The sequence below is a fragment of the Cimex lectularius genome, unplaced genomic scaffold, assembly GCF_000648675.2.
Source record: "Cimex lectularius strain Harlan isolate CLEC.00 unplaced genomic scaffold, Clec_2.1 scaffold325, whole genome shotgun sequence".
Lineage (NCBI taxonomy): Eukaryota > Metazoa > Arthropoda > Insecta > Hemiptera > Cimicidae > Cimex > Cimex lectularius.
Window position 1 is genome coordinate 228205 of NW_019392911.1, and position 17326 is coordinate 245530.

General features: G+C 35.6%; 1 protein-coding gene across 4 annotated transcripts in view; it reads left to right on the forward strand.

Moving 5' to 3' along the window:
* The window catches only part of LOC106672991 (facilitated trehalose transporter Tret1-like), a 31532-nt gene that overhangs the window by 653 nt on the left and 13553 nt on the right, over window positions 1–17326 (forward strand). The window contains exons 2-5 of one of the 4 annotated variants that reach the window (XM_014404864.2): window positions 5218–5335; window positions 10737–10841; window positions 15152–15227; window positions 15291–15426. In XM_014404864.2, coding sequence (XP_014260350.1) covers window positions 10759–10841; window positions 15152–15227; window positions 15291–15426 — 295 coding nt within the window. In that variant the 5' untranslated portion in view covers window positions 5218–5335; window positions 10737–10758. Of the gene's footprint in view, window positions 1–5217; window positions 5336–10736; window positions 10842–14882; window positions 15031–15151; window positions 15228–15290; window positions 15427–17326 lie in introns of those variants that run through there. The other 3 variants (XM_014404863.2, XM_014404865.2, XM_024229282.1) reach the window with 3 other exon arrangements.

Here is a 17326-nt window from a genome sequence, read left to right on the forward strand (position 1 = left end):
CTCATTCCGAGGAATAATCGAGTACCATGGGGGAAGTGAATGTGATTACTGGTGATTCTATGTTTGTATCGGGTATTTTTTTTTTTTTTTTTTTTTTAAACAACCCCTTTGTAAGTATGTCGAGTTTGAATGCAGGGCCGCTGGATTCGAACCCCCGACCTTTACCTTACAGTGATGAGTGCCGTGTCATCGCCTAAACTGTTGCGGCTACCGACGCCCCCGTTAATTTATTGGAATTAATTAAAAATGCGTGTGAAAAAGGACAGATCTGAAAATGCTTTTATTCATGATTGGCGCTAAATCTATATGGCTGCAACTCCCATTACTTAGTTGGAAAATTTAAGGACTTAAAATAGGTCACGATGTCATCATTATATGGGTGGGACTTTGAGGAAAGAGTTGGACTGGGCTAGTGGGGGATGGATAATTTTAAGTGTAAATTGAGGAAGCGGGTTCTGATCAGCAACTTAACGAATGTGATTTTAAAATCTTTATTAAAAAAAAAAAAAAAAATTATATATATCCNTTCAATAGAGCATATATATATATAATATAAATCTAGTGTTTGCACGAAAAAGTCAACTTTCGAAATGCTTATGTAAGCCGGTCCCCGTCTTATGGATAAGTTTTAGTTGTAAAGTAAGAAAAAATTAGGGTAAACGATGACAGGGAACAAAGGTTGTAAATCTGAAGGGGCGATTATCCAGACGGGAACGACGTGACGTCCCACTCAAATCTGGCAAACATAACTTTGAAATAATTACACCGTTGGACAGATAGATAAGAAAGTCGAAGGGTCGCAGACCCAGACTGGAACCACGTCATGTTTCCCCACGAACCTGGAGAACATAAAATTGCAATAGTTGGACAACCGATGAAATAAATAACTATCGTCTAGTTATTTAGTGCTGAACGGTTGTCACACGGTCAAAAATACGTAGCGACTTGGGACATCGTAAATTGTGGTCGCATCAACCATGTGCGACACCCGTCTTCGCCGGTTCACCCACGGCGTGGCAACTCTCCCGATTTTGATTTTCCTTCTGTATTCTGTAGAGAAACTGGTATAAAAAGGGATGACTGGGAAATCAAGTCAATCAAAACCAAAGATTCACCCCAGTCAGTCAAAACCGGAGACTCACCCTCAGGGAGTGAACAGTCAGCTCCAAGAGCGATCCGGAACGCAAACGCACTCCGTCTGGGACTCAACAAGAGAACTCAGCCAGCGAGTTATTTTCGTTTTTTGGGCAAAGAACGTGGTTTTTCACGTGCTCATGGAAAGAAACCGATCACTCTCTCTCACGATTTTACGTTTAAATATATTATTAGCCAAACTGCCACAACACCTGTGCTACGGGAAGGAAAAGTTGAGTTTGAATAAACAAGTGGTTATCGACAGCAGAAGCATTCCGCATCCCAAAAGGTCAAATTAAATCTGTCAAGACTGTTTTGATGAGGCGATAATGCAGCGACCGACCACAGTAATCTTTCGTCAGTAGAACATCCGATAGGAACGACATATCGTCCGGTTTTTTTCCACGAGGACGTAGAAAACCATGTTCTTGTCCAAAAATCGCGAATAACTCGAAAATGGTTGAGAAATCGGGCAATGTGGACAGTGAATTGAAACCTTATTAAAATTTCCCATCTTTTTTAAATTTCTGTGAAGTAATGACCTTATAATACACAATGGGCGGTCCCCGGATGATAAGGAGGGCGAGTTCACGTTTATGGGTACTTCCGTAAACGATTTGGGATGCATCTCTAGTGAAGTAATCAATTATGTCTCAGATTTTCGAGTTTTACCCCACACTTTTTCCAACCTATATGTGTCTCTATCCCGTTGGGTATTCCACCAGAACCTTACTCGTTTTTGCCTGTCTTACCTCAATTTAAATGGGTGGAAAGTTAATCAGATACGTACAAAAGAACAGTAAATATGCTTTTGAAGTCGTAACCACTTCCCTCTTCCCTGAACGCTTATGGAACCCTCCTCGAGTCCTTGCTAGATGCAATTCGGGCTGCTAGTCTGAATGTAACATCTAGTGTTAGTATGGTAGGCAAAAGGCCTTGGTTTAATAATAGCCGATGTGCCCGTGAGAGAGCTAGGTTCTTTGCCCTTTTAAACCTCTTCCGTAACTCTGGATCTGATATTGTTAGAAAAGCCTATCTGCGTGCAAAAACCTCGTACAGAAAACTTTGCGCTCATAGAAAAAAATAATACATCCTTTCAGCAGCTGAACAAATAAAATTGACTAGAAATTCGAAAGAGTTATGGCAAGCTATAAATACTTTCAAAACAAAGAGACATATTTGTGGAAATAATATCTCTCTCGAAGCATGGTCGCTACATTTTAAGACATTATTGAATCCTGTCATTACTCAAAACCCTCATCTCCTACGCTGAACTACATATAGTTGACCCTATTTTGGATGCCCCTTTTACCTCTGCAGAGCTGGAATCGATCCTTGCCAGGCTTAAAAACAATGTATCACCAGGTCCTGACAGAATTCCTTATGAATTCTATAAAAATTCCTCGCCTGTCTTTCGTGTATACCTTCTCCAATTTTTTAATTCTATATTTTCCTCAGGTCTAACTCCTCCATCCTTTTCGAAATCAATCATTTTCCCCCTATTCAAAAGTGGCGACGTCAATGATGTAAATAAGTATAATGGTATTTCCCGCGTGGACTCGATCGCCAAAATTTTCTCTGCTCTAGTCTTATCTCACATTGATGCCTTCGTAGTATGAAAGGGTTTATTGAGTGAATGTCAAATGGGTTTCCGTAAAGGTTACTCGACAAGTGATAATCTACTTGTCCTGTTAAACATCATTAATATCAAACTGGCCAGGCCTAACCATTTTTTTTTCGTGGTCTTAAAAGCCGCATTTAGTGTAGATAGTAGAGGACTTTTGTTCAAAATTAGGCTTCCCTTCCAAAATTTTGAATATCCTAAAATCCCTTTTCACACAAACATCATCAGAGGTCCGAGGGCGTGAAGGTTTATCCAATTTTTTTGAGGTTAATTGTGGTGTTAGGCAGGGTTGTCTACTCAGTCCAGTTCAGTTCGCGCTCTTTCTTGATGATCTCCCCTCGACTCTCGAATGTGGAGTCCGAATAGGCAACGTTAGCATAAAAATACTACTTTACGCAGATGATATTTCATTTTGGCAGACACCGCGCAAGGGGTACAAAATAATATTAAAATATTCGAATCATATTGCACCCAGTGGAACCTGACAGTTAATCTCAAAAAGTCCAAAATCATGATTTTCAGAAGAGGGATGAGAATAAAGGCGACAAACCGCTGGTTTTTAAGGGGGAAAGAATTGAGGTGGTGAACGAATACAATACCTTGGAGTTACGCTCACCTCCCAATTACACTGGTAGCTCTGAAAAAGAAAATATCATATGCGAAGCTTGCTATTAAGGGGTAAAACCTGGGCTCCATTGACGAAACAGGAAGTGGATCTCGGTATGTCGGTCAATCATCTGTTACGGTTGCCAGATATGGGGCTACCAACTATATGAATGAGTCGAGAAACTCCAAAGATTTTTTATTCGTAAGTTATTTGCTCTTCCTAACCCTACTCAAACTACATGATTTATTTAGAAACGTCCACTGACCTTTTCTACTCATCACTTTTACTCGTTACTATCACTTTTCAAAATTTTGAATTCCCCTTACATAAAATTGGCAAAAATAACTGCGATCGAAGTCATCAGGAATAAGACCGCCTGTTATGCCCAATGGCTTACGCTCTTTCAAAGATTTGAGGTAACCTGTCCCACCTACGAAAACCTTGATGATTGTCCAGCTCTTTTTTCAGGTCTGCTATCTAGATTCAAGGAACGGCATCGGGTCGATTGCTTACTCCGAGGTCAGTCCTCGCTTAACTTTTCCTTACTTAATGACTTGTCTCACCCCCACACCTTATTTAATCTACAGATCGAATTCCCTTAGTCTTTCAAACTTAAAATGGCTACTAAAAACCCGTTGCGAGGCCCTTAACTTGAACTCTGCACTTTGGTTGAGGGGCAACGAGGGGTTATGTGCCCTTTGCAATTCTCAATCTATGGAAACAATGCATTTTATGGCCGAATGTACAATATTGGGCGAGATCAGGTTGTTGCACTTGGGATCTTTTACCCTCTCTAGAAGCACTTGTTAAATCTGTTGGATAGCCCAGATCCACGGGCGCTCACGCAGTACGTCCGCCACGCCTGGAAATGTAGATTAATCCTAATTATGGAATTCAATTTCTCACCCCTCTAATTCATTCACTCAATTTCCTTTATATATTATATGACTTTATTATATCCGATTTTTTGTCGCTTTACCATTAAGACTTTTCCCCTCTGTTTGTTTTCTATTATAAGTAGTTTTACTATTATGTTTAACCTTTTTTGATGGTGTGCTAGCATGCAGCGAATAATCTTACAATCTCGCTTTAATTCTTATATCATTATTATTATTTCTTCACTGTTGTTTTTTCTTTTATTCTTTTTCTCTTAACAACGACCTCCGGCATTGTGATCCTTGCCTGTTCTTTCGTAGAAATAAAAAAGCATATATAAAAAAAAAAAAAAATAAAAAATAAATTTCCTATTGATTGTTATAGGGCGTCGCTCCAGGACGACTTCCTGGCTCTGTAGCTCAATTTGAGGTTTTCATCAAAACTGCAAAAATTAACATGACGTTGAATGAACTGAAGCTAGGAAAACATTTTAAAAAAACCATCTTGTTCAGCGTAAAATTTTCTAAAAATATGAGACTTAGAGCAGGTCTGTGACTTAAAGGCTGAGAAAATATGCATTTCCAAAGTTGGCCATTTTTCATGCAAAAAACAGGTGGTCGGTTTTTGATGATGAGCAGTGTAGATCATTTGATGACGTAGAAGGGAGCATTGAAGATACGGCGGATAACTTTTGATTGAAAGAATTAAATTCGTTGGATGTTGGAAGATTTGGCTGAGCCCCACAGTTCGAAATCGATTACGTAAGACCAATCGGTCTGATGAGTATTTCGTAAGTGGTTAGTTTGTTATGTGTGCTTAATTTGTGGTCCCAGTAGGTGTCTGAGTTGTCTATATCTTTTGTTAAGTTTTTGTTGTTTCATTCTTGTATGTGGGTTTCGTGTACATCTGCTAAGTAAAGCCCCAAGGTAGCGGACTTGGTTGGATGGTAATTTTACTTTGTTGTTTATGTGCACAGGTGTGCATGTCTGTTTGAGAGTGACGTGGAGTTTTGCTTGTTCAACCTGATCCGCCAAGTGCACTAGTCGGTAATGAGATTTACCTGACCTCCAACAGCTTCAGTGACTAGGATTGAGGTGTGTTCAAAAGTAAAATATTATATATGGGCAGAGCATTTGCATATGAACACCAGTGTTTAGAGATAAAGTTTATTCTACGATTATCTGAAATTAATTGTAATATTTTTGAGTTGTTAATAAATGTTTGGAGTTAGTAGTAACTGAATCTATCCTTTTTTAAATTGAAATGTTCATATTAAATATGGCTGATGTTGGGCAGATCTAAGAGTATTTATTGTGTTTTGGGTCTCTTCTGTTGTCAAACTGGAGTACAGACGAGAGGCTAGCATTCTAGGATATCGACTTAGTTTTCATATAAAAGCATAAAGTAAGTAACCAGTTCGAGACACTCAAATGACTGCAGCTGAAAAATATGAATACCAGAGATAGGTTGTTTTAAATATAAAACAATGTTATCATTTAAAAAAAATCTAATCTAGTTTTCAAATAAAAAACAATAATTTTTAATCTTTCGTTTTAGTTATTATTTATTAAATAACTTCATTGTACATTGTACATTACAGTTTCTAGTACAACAAATATGTAACTTGAAACCCCTTCCATACACGGCAACTCCCTCCGGCCCTCTTTAAAAAACTTAAAATGTTCCTGGATGAATTCGGGTCCTAGGTCAGGAGCGTAAAAGATAAATTAAGCCTAATTGGAACATACTCATTCCCCGATATCGAACTCGTTTAGTAATCAGTGCCTCAAATGAACTTATTCTTTGTCGCAATTTATTCTAGAATGATCAACTACCCCTCTTTCAATAGGGCTTTTTCCACTCTAGAGTTAAAAGGCTCGCAAGTAATAATGGATCGCTTTTATAAGGTCGACGATCGTTAAAAAAAAACACCGAAACTTTGAGTTAAAAGGTTCATATAATTCATATGTAGACAATTTTCGTTCGACATTAAAAATAAAGTAAATAAGTATTTAAACTGTTTGTGTTAATATTTTTTTGTTTTGACTATTTGTAAACTTATTGATCTGTCAGTCACGTTTCGGCATCTCGCCATCTTCGGTGGTGGATTGAGCGATTTTTGGTTAGAATAAATATGAGAATGGTATACAATCGGCAATGAATCTTAACGTATTTGTTATCTTACCATTCTTAACATTTTCAACGGTTTAATTTTACATTAAAGTTTTTTAGATTTGAAGTAATTCGAGATCTATTGTAGCATTCTATCTCAAGTAAGATTCTAACTTTAAACTATGTGCAAATAGTTGAACTATTCTGGCTTGGCTACAGTGCCGAAACCCGCTGTAGCACCACAGTGCCATCGTGTTACAAGCAATAATTCGAGAAGATTTGTTTTTTCTAATTAATGACAATTCATATAAATGATTTTAACCTGCTTTTAAACATGCGGTTTCATCTTTTAAACCCTCTTCATTACTATTCACTTCAAAGGTGGTGGGAAACATGTTCGTCACAAAACAATCATTGGGCATTATATTTTACTGCGGTGAAATAAAAAAGCAGAGCAAATACTAAAATCAGTATTTGGCTGTAATAAATTTGTAGCTTTTTCTTTTCCTGACTTGTGTAGTCTCATAGTTTGTTTTGTGAAATGACATATCTTGCCATCTGCAGGTTTGTGTGCTATCCAGAACAAGCAGACAAGGTCAAACTAAAATTTTTGAAATAGCTCAAATAGCTGAAATGCAAATACATAGTTCAAATAGGTTTCTCTTCATAAATAGGTTTAAACGTGTGGGGACATTAAGTAAAAAAGTCTGCCAGTCATCGCTGTTTTGGATTATCAGACGCGTTTCGGCTGTTGGCCATCTTCAGTGGTGGGTTCATCGCGATGATAGGCAGATCAGGGTAATTGGAAACGATGAAACTGCAGATGTATGCTAATAGGTAAAAACATTACCTCGAAGAATATCGAGTACTCTAGAGCAGTGATCATGAATGTGTGAACCTAATTTATTAGTATGAATCGCAGGGTATGTCCTAATTATCCCGAGGAATATCCAGTAGTCTATGGTAATGTGAATGAAGTCTGGTTTCTGAATGTAATTTATTAGCGTGAGTGTAGGTGTATATCCCCAATTACCTCGAGGAATATCGACTACTCTGGTGTAATGCGAATGAAATGTGATGTGTCAATGAAATTTATTAACGTTAATGAAGTGTTTTCTATGTTATTAACCTAATTTATTTATTTTTATTGATGAGTAAGTTACCAGAACAAGTAAATACAGGGTGTAGTAAAACGATCCTTCAGTGTGTTTAGAGCTGAATGTTGTAGTGCTTGCAGAATATTAAACGTTTTCTACTTGATAACACATATCGGGTTCTTTTAGATAACCAACGCTCAAGCGAACATAAAAAAAATCTTTTAGAACTTTCTCAATGGTGAAAGTTCGTTAATGAATTCTGTTGTAAGTGGTGATTCTAAGTTTTAAAATAGAATTTTGCTTAATGTAATTTTGTCCTTGTTAGATCGAGACAAACAGTCTTTGCTCAAATGAATATTCCTTATCTTGAGAAGTCGAATATTTACGTATTTCATTTATTTTTTTTCTCGTGTAAGTTAATTTATAAATATAATAGAACCGGGATAACGAATTTGTTCGTAGTATTGTGTCGTTATATTTACCTAATGATATGTGTGAACCGCGAGTTATAGTGGTGATTACTTTTCCGTTATTGTGTTGAGCAACATATTTCCACTGTGTTAGTCTAGGGGGTAGCACGAAACTTGTTTGTATACTTTATGGTGTTTCTATATGAATCTCTGTAATTATCTAATTTAATCTCTGCAGTTTACCTTGTTCTCATCTTATGGTTTATTAGCAATTTGATCATTTGATTGCATAAGTTCTCCTACTCTCAGACTGAAAATACTACATTTCTAACATACAGTTTTTAGCGATGTTTTGTAATTTTTTAATAGTTAATTTGTTAACTAAATTAGCAAGGTATGTTATCACAGCCTGTTATAATATATAAATAAATAAATATGTACGCAAGTATTGTTACGATCTTTTGGGAGAGACCTTATCTTTTTCTAGGATCCCACTGTACATCACACTTAAATTATTCAAATCTGTTTTTAAATTACAGGCCATGTTGTCCTGATGAATAGATATCATTTCCCTCAAAAGTCTATGGCCTGTATTTTGTTCAGAAGCCACAATTTTGACTCCATCGAAGTCAAAATTATGTTTCGTAGCTTGTGTATATTTGGAACAGCACTATGTAATAACATTGTATGTTTGAAGACCACAACCCGAATCCCAATCAACATCGTATGGAAGCTGGTTGATCGCACAACAAACATTAAATATAAAAATAATAAAAAGTCTCAATTAATACACAATTTTTTCGAAATGAAATTTTTTATTTATTTTGAGTATTTATTTAATTAAGCAAACGCTGATAAAATAATTAAAAAGTTAGTATTAATCTAGAATCACACATGTGAATCGTACACAGTTCCGCTAATGTAGTACAATCGTTAATAAAAAGTGTTTCGATATGAAGCCGCGATTTGCTTACAATTGGAATAAAACGGGAGTCGAAATGAGAAGTTTGTGGCATGGGCGATCGAAGTCAGGGTAGCTCAAGTGATAGAGAGCAGCGGCGTATTTAGCCGAAAGTCATGGGTTAAATCCCGCCTGTGACTTTTTGTGTATAATTAATTGAGTATTTATATAATTAAGCATAAGCCGATAAAATAATTAAAAAATAACAAAAAGAACATAACGTAGATAGTAGTAAAAAATGTGAAATGCATAGGGTAACAAAAAACAACTTGTTCTAGCGACACTTCACAAAAACTATTTTTATTCTTATTCTTATTTGATTTATTTTTTAAGCTTTAATTCAAAGAGAATTATAAATAGTAAATAATTAATAAAAGCATAATAAAAGCAAATTTTGAAAAATAATCAATCTTTAGTCTTCCAACATAAATTGCCTTAACGTTAGATAATAGAAATACGGGAAAATTGGATCGAATTAGTGGCTCTGGAATTGAACTCGAATTTGCTTATAAATTTTATTGAATACAAGAAAAGAATACTTAAATAACACGACTTGAACGAAATAAAACATGATTTCGACATTGAACGCATTACGTCTCTCTTTAACAACTTATTCTCTACTAAGGCCTTCTTTTCGCTTGCCGCTTGGAGCATCTTAGGTTACATCTGAAATAAATTACGTATTTAAAAACAAATCAATAATTATTCTTTAACTAATTGTACATTGGGCTTATTATTAAATTAGGATAAGGTCTCTCTTTTGTTAAACGTTGTTCATATTTCTGGCCGTAGATTGCATACATTCCATTTTTTATATAAATTTTTATTTTAATCACATTATCTAATCTGAATTGACCAATTAGTCTGTTGTGTTGACTAATGTCATCCAGCAATGAGTGCAGAAAATTGTAAAGAACTGGCCGGATCATTGGCGACAATTGGCAGACCCACCATTTGGTTGTAGATTCGTATAAATTATTTATTTTTCATCTCAATTGAGACCTTACATAAAAATTAATTAATTAAAGAAGTAATTTGGTTAATTGGACCACTATTTAGCTACCTACTTGAGTCAATAGTTTCTCAATAGTTTTAATACGTTAATTTACGAACAATTCAATTGGGTATGCATACAATCACATAGTTCGATCGTTGTCCAGTGGATTTATAAATGCTTAAAGTAAAGCTTTTAGGTTTAGCTATATTTCTTCGACTCGATGTATTAACCCATTAATCTATATGAAACCCTTATCTTATTTGGACATTCTCCTTTAAGGCCGAGTTTCCACCAATTTGGTTTTTACACGTTGTAGGGTTTTATCTTCATATCTCATAAATCATATTATTGGATAAGTGGTGAGTGTATTGATAAATTCCAATTTGTGAGATTTTCCCTTGAAGTTTGCGAAGTTATGCACCCGTAGTTCGGTCTTTTCCGCCTTTTTTGGTCTGTAAGACGCGTTTTGGCTCCGCGTTATTTTCAGTGTTGGGTCCTTTCTCCGCAGAGGTAGACAGAAATTAATAGAAAGGACAAAATTACCAACTGGAAATCTACAACTATATGGTGGGGTCCGCCAAGTGATTCGATCAGTATAACTTACCGCACTCATTGCCGGATGGTACTAGTCAACATCTTTGTTGACTTTCAGACGTCAATTACTTGCCTCGTCCAAATGCAACTCAAAAGGCATCGTATCGTCGAGAATTAGTAGAGTAGGGCACTTCGTTAATTCAGAATTGCCTAGCTAAACAGCTAGAACAAATATGGACTGGAGGGAGATAGTTTTTTTTTAAGATAAGGTGGGGGGCCGCCGGTCTTTTACAATGTACATTTCACGGTCGATGTCGGTCCTATGAGGGACTATTCTCGTTTTCAGCTAAGTTATATCCTCGGTGACTGACTGATACGTTCCAGGTAAATTGAAAACGACTGGAAGATGGATAGCGAAGAGCCGCTGCACGAACCCTCGAGGAAAGAAATCACCATCAGACCGGCAGGGAGTGAAAGTCTTCTGAATGAGTAAGCATTTTTGTTTCTCCAAAATTGGAAAATTTAAAATTTTGGTTAATTCATTAATTTTAATTTAATTCATTACGAATCGTAGATTTTTTAATGTGGACATGCAGTGTATTAACTTGTTCACTAAAACGTAAGCTATAACATTGGCCAAAATTGCTGTCTTAGTCATTTTTAATTTTCATAATTTTAAATTTTCATGTTCTTATCATCAGAAACAGAAGATGAATTTAAACCATCGATAGTAAAATCCACTATAACATGTAATTGTAGAAGACATATATATTTTTGGAAAATTCAGTAACTCCTGAGGAAATAAAAACATTCCTCTTATTAGTTTTCTGCATTCTCACCTAAAATTCGGCTTAATGTTCAAAATATTGTGAAATTCAAGACAATCTGTTGATATGTAAAATACTCGTGAAAAGATAAATTCCAAATATTTTTATTGCACATGCATATGCTTTAGCGGCATTGGGTCAGAGTCCGTCTTTATTCCCGTGTTTTTTGAACTACTGAAGACAGACCTTGACCCCATGCCGGTTAAGCTTGGGTTCACTGACAACACCCGTCAACTCTCATTTCTTTTGCTATTAAGAAAAAGGAACAGTGTTGTAAGCTGTATTGTAAGGTTTGTCAAGCCAGACCAAACGGTTTTTCTCATTCATTTCATTTAACTTATACCATTTTCATAACAATTAACAAACGTAAAACATCTATATGCCATATCGATTTCTATAGGCGCTTTCTACAAAGAATAGAATGGAATTTATGGGGGTGTGATTTCTATACTTAATCAGATCCAGACCGCTGCTTCAGGTTGAGGTGAAGTAACGAGTTTTCTCTAAATTAGACCGATACAAGCCGGCGTTACAAAAGGGAGTATTTTGGTCCCATTATCTACACTGCTCACCTACCTGCACACCCTAGCACCACCTACACGGACGATATCGCAATTTTGTCCTCTAATTCGAATTCTATCCAAGCTAACTCCATCGTTGAAGAAAATCTTGAGCTTATCGAAAACTGGTGCAAAAAGTGGAGATTGAATGAATAAAAATGTCGTCAGTGTTCGTTCACATTGAAAAAAAGGCTTGCCCCCATTGTACATCAACAACAAATTAATACCGATTTCCATGCAATAAAATACTTAGGGCCTAGACAGCACACTGATGTGGAAGTCCCACACAATACTTAAGAGACAACTTTACAGTAGACTTGGACAACTAAAGACTTCTAAGACCGAAGTCCTTGTTGACCGTCGACACTAAACTACCCTTACAGAAGACTTTACTGCTACTTATACTTTGGACATTCGGAGTGGAACTATGTGGATCTGCCAGGCCATCTAATATCCAGCGAATCCAATCCTTCCAAACAAATTGTCACAGTTCCTTACTATGTCGTCACCATCCACAATTTCTCAACATTGCTTTTGTCAACGAACTGATCCGTTTCAGATTTCAAAAGTCCAAAACCACTCTAAGATCTATCCTAACCCTACTGCTCGAGCCCTCTTTACATTCCCATCCCAAGAACCCACCACGTCGCCTTAATCGACGATGACCTCGAGACCTCCTTACCTTAATCCGTACACTGAATGCCAGCGTTCCACAAAAAAATAGGTAGTTTAGTTTTGTGGTGTTTTCTGATTTGCGAGCGGATGATCATATGTTGAACTGATGACACTGATCACTTTACTGTGTCCGTCTATCTTCGCTGGTTTACATTTTCAACTCATATTCGATTTAGCTTCGCGCCATGATGGCATAAATGTGGGTGTACGTAAACCAGCGAGAAAGACGATCCAGTAAAGCGATCGAAGTCGTAGTATGATAGATTCTTCCAACATCTTAGTTGTCTCTGTAAAATAATCGCCAAATAATCCTCTGACATTAGTGCCGCCGAGCAACAACTACACCAAGTTCAAAAAACACAAAATCGCGTTGTTAAGAGTTGTTATATACGCACCTTCGTACAACAAACATTGTTTCCTCTGTCGTCCTTATAGTTAACGATTTACATAATCAATAAGGGGTATATCAAAGTATATGATGACATGTCACTCTAATTCCTGTCGGTGAAAACCACCACAAGACTCTTTGGTAAAACTCATTTTCACAACGATCATGGTCGTCAGTTCACCCAATGTTCGTTCATTAATATGTAATTATGTAAATTAATTTAAACTGAATTAATGGTTAAAAGGGCTCATAGGAATGATGGACACTTTATGCTTATATATCGCGACAGTATAGTAAAATGACTTAAAATCTTAGTAGAACTAAAGGATTCGCTTTTTAAAACAATTTTTACATTATATTACGTAGAGTGTTTTTCGTCTTGTTCTGGACTCATGTTGTAAGGATATCCCGTTGGTAATTTGATACGTACAATGTGGAACTTCTCTGGTTGGATATGCAAATAGAAAAGCCGTCTTAATTTCGTACTCCAATTAAAACAGTTGTTCAATAAGAACATTTGTCCGACAACATCACTTGATATCCTTAATTATAAAATTTAATTATCATTGTTTCGAATAGCTTTAAAAAATATTCAATAGGAAAAGGAAAGTTGCAATATTGTTAATGAAAAACTAGAAGATGGTTATGATTTACAAATACAAACATCACTAAATTTATCTTAATTGCCGTTTGTTGATTGGGCAGTTCAGCATTGTGAGTCCGCTTCGTTCCGTTGCAGAGGTAGAAACCAAGGATCACAAGTTCTAAGAACAAGATAATGGATAGGAAATAAATTGTCTTTTGTACAATAGCCTATCGTGGAAAAGACAATTTATTTCCTACCCATCATCCTATTATGAAGTTCCGCAAAATCAAGATGGACACCATCAAAAATTCTTAATATCATTTATTAATATCTGGACTTTTGAATCATTTTAATAAAAATCCGATCATTTCTTTACGAGGATATTTAAACTGAGGATATATGAACCCTCGAGGTGCTGGGTGCAAAAAGCTCATTTTATGTGTGTATATCCAGCGACTCTGCAGTCGAACCCGGGACCTCTACCTAACATTGATGTTTCGCTGTATCAGCGCCTAAACCATATCGGCCTCCTACACCCCAGAATAGTATTAACCAAAGAAATATTATTTAACAATTGATATCGTTATATAAATTATTTTATTAGTTCATGTTTAACTATTTTTTAAGACAAAACTTTTACAACACTAAAATTAACATAGCTCGTCTTACAACGGAAGGCTACATACATATGTAGGAACATAGAGTTTAATGAAACATTTTTTACGTGATACTCCGAGCGTTCTGGCAAATTGGCCCTACGAGCTTGGAATAAATATTTTAATAATTTAAAAATATGTTTTCAGCCTTTATTGCGCATTTATTTGAAGGTTGTAGATTTTGTATTTGGTATATATTATTATATATGTAATATGTATTATATATAACACCCAATTTATTTTTTACGCAGGTTAAAAAAATATTGGTGGTCGTAATAAATCAGATTAGATAATGGTTTATGGTGTTGCGAATTAGGATAGCGGTACCTCCACAGGCAATACTCGTGGGGTTGTCAGTATTGTAAGTCTTGAAATTTCGAATGTAAACAATGACGTCTTTTATTCAAAAAGGACCGAGAGATCTGTATATAACTATAAATAGAACCAAATGCAAAAAATCCTAATAAATGTTTTTGAATTTGATTAATAAACATTATTTTTATTATTCAAGTTCCTAATAATGGTTTAGCTTATGTTGTTTGTTATGTTAAAGTAGCTCATAACAATAATTTGTGCATATTTAAAATAATTTGTTGTTTGAGTAATGAATACTCCAAAAACCATCGATGTGTAGACTATAGAGTCGATGGTCGTACCACCATCGATGATGAGGTTCCATTGTTTAATCGCTAGTGACCATCGAAGTTTTTCTATCGATGCTCATCTCTATCCAACACTCAAAGATGTAAAGGGAAGGGATGTTGATGAGGATTTGGATTAGTGGGGGGGAATATAGGAATATTAAGCGAGAGGTGGATTAGGATTTGTGGGGGACCTCACTCTGAGGACTGAGTCATCTGAGGATCTCCAGTTTGCTGGCAGAGTTTACACACTGACGGGCAATTCCCAGCAGAGCATAGTAAATCAGCATGCCTCTCTGAAACTTCATTGCGGGGAACCAACCTTGAACCCCTAAAAATGCTAATGTAAATAAGTTTTCTTTATGATTTAACCTACTAACAAAAGCATCAACAAATATATACATGCATTTCCATTTTCATTAATGATTAAATTCTGTTAACGCGTTTATTTATTTTTTGTTGTCAGGAGAGACTCAAGTTCGAGCCCAGAAACGGCACTTCCCGTTTATCAAAAACCGAGCTGGATAGATGTTTGGCCGCAGGTGCATTTATACATTCATAATGTTAATATTTTACACTAAAACAAAAACCGTTATGCTTTACAGATTGTATCGAGTATCATAGCACTGAGTTCTGTTATTCAGCCTGGAATCAACATGGCCTTTTCAGGCATTTTGATCCCTCAGCTCGAAAAGGATTCCAAAATCAACAACTTCTCGAAAGAAGAGGCGTCATGGATCGGTGAATATTTAAAATAAAAAAGATATTTTTTTTAAAGAAATTGTTTGTTAAATAAATAGAAGTACACCGGGCTGGTTTTCGCGGTTAAATACTGTCTGAGATAAATTTAAATTTATTTTCACAGCACGGACGGGTCCGACTTGCAAACGGGATTTCGTTCAAAGTTTATTGCCGCCTAAGTCTTGCTAGTGGCGTTAAAATAACGGATACTTGGCGTATTCAGTGACCGGAAGAAAAACGGTTTAAGGAACATGGCATTCTAGAGGGATTTTACGGAACTGCATCTTTATGAGCGTTACAAATCTACAATTCAAGAATTGAAAACTTCATTTTCGGATTTGAATCTCGGTTTTGTTTATGCTGAACCCTTATCTCTTGGTGGCCTGCTATTTTGATAATGTAAAATAAAGACAGGCCATTGTGTGAACTACTCCAAGTGTTATCTACATATCTAAATTGCATTTTGAATTATTAAAAATTTGCCTGCAGGTAATTAATGAAAAACTGAATGATAATTAAATAAATTGAAACCATAGTTTAAATTAAAATAAATTAATAAACAAATGTTTTCATGTCCCTACCAATGACCTTACATTTAGTATCTCAAGATCAACGGAAATAAACCGACATAATAGAAATTAATAGTATTACCGATAGTTTTGGGTTTGATGAAAATAAGATTGAAACGTATTGAACGAGGTTTTGTTATTCGTAAGTAATAAAAGAAATAAAACAGAAAAAAGTATAATTGATACGAACAAAGAATTATATTTAATGAAAACAACTCCTCAAGCATACCGGCAAAACGTTGATTCATCAAACAATATAATATTTATGAAACAATAATCCGCAAAATCCTACTCTATCGAAACACACTAACACACTATGTTGGCTTACACTGTGAAAATCTGCAGAATTTCCAGCTGATGCAAAACCAACTTAAATATACTTAAGTGACCAGACTTCTTTGATCTCTGGTGATGTATATTCATCAAATTTTGATAAACTGATGATCGAACGGTTTCCCATAAGATAATTTGTTCAGATTACGACTGATTTCAAGGAGTGAAATCATTGTTTATACAGTAATCGTTCGCCCGACTGTTGTATTCGAATTGACAGGAAATTGTTTGTCACGATTCTTTTATTCATTAAAACTATACGGTTTACTAAATTTAATGTACCGTTTTATAAATTGGATATTATCCCGTGAGAAACGGATTTATTAAGATAGGAATTGGTTTTCGATTTGAGCTAAACACGAAATATTCAGCCAAAGACTAATATTTTATTAACTATCCCAGTGCTATGCAATATGCTTTGGTAAATAAATAATGTAAATAGACGTTGACAATATCATATGTTTGCGGTATGTAAAAAAACAGTTAACCCTCTTTTACTACACATTCACAATTCTATGTTGCCACTGATTGGATTTAATCCATACTTAACAATACTGCATTATGATAGTTTTCATGGCTAGATTCTTCATGTTTCGATTGAGAATCAATAGCGATAAAGAAAAATCATTTTGTGCCAGTGCTTGTTGAGTGAACATCGACGAGCCCTCTTCTTCCTTTCAACGCATTGTGTTCTGCATGGAAATGTAGAAAGCAACTCTAGTCAATTTTGGGTTGTAGAACTGTTTGTTTACAGTATTTTTTTAATTTTAATTTTTGTTTTTTATTCTCGGTGATAAGTGATAAAAACGAAATAAGTCACGGTAATACAGCGATAGCAAGAATGTTTCCTATTAAATTCGTAGTTACTAGTTGAGTGATCGGTGTGAGAAGGGATTTGTACGTGCGATATCTGGTCCAGCAAAACACACAGCGAGACAGATAACAAGGCGAATGGGAACAATGAAGACAAAAGAAAAAGTGAAACTGAATTCGTTATT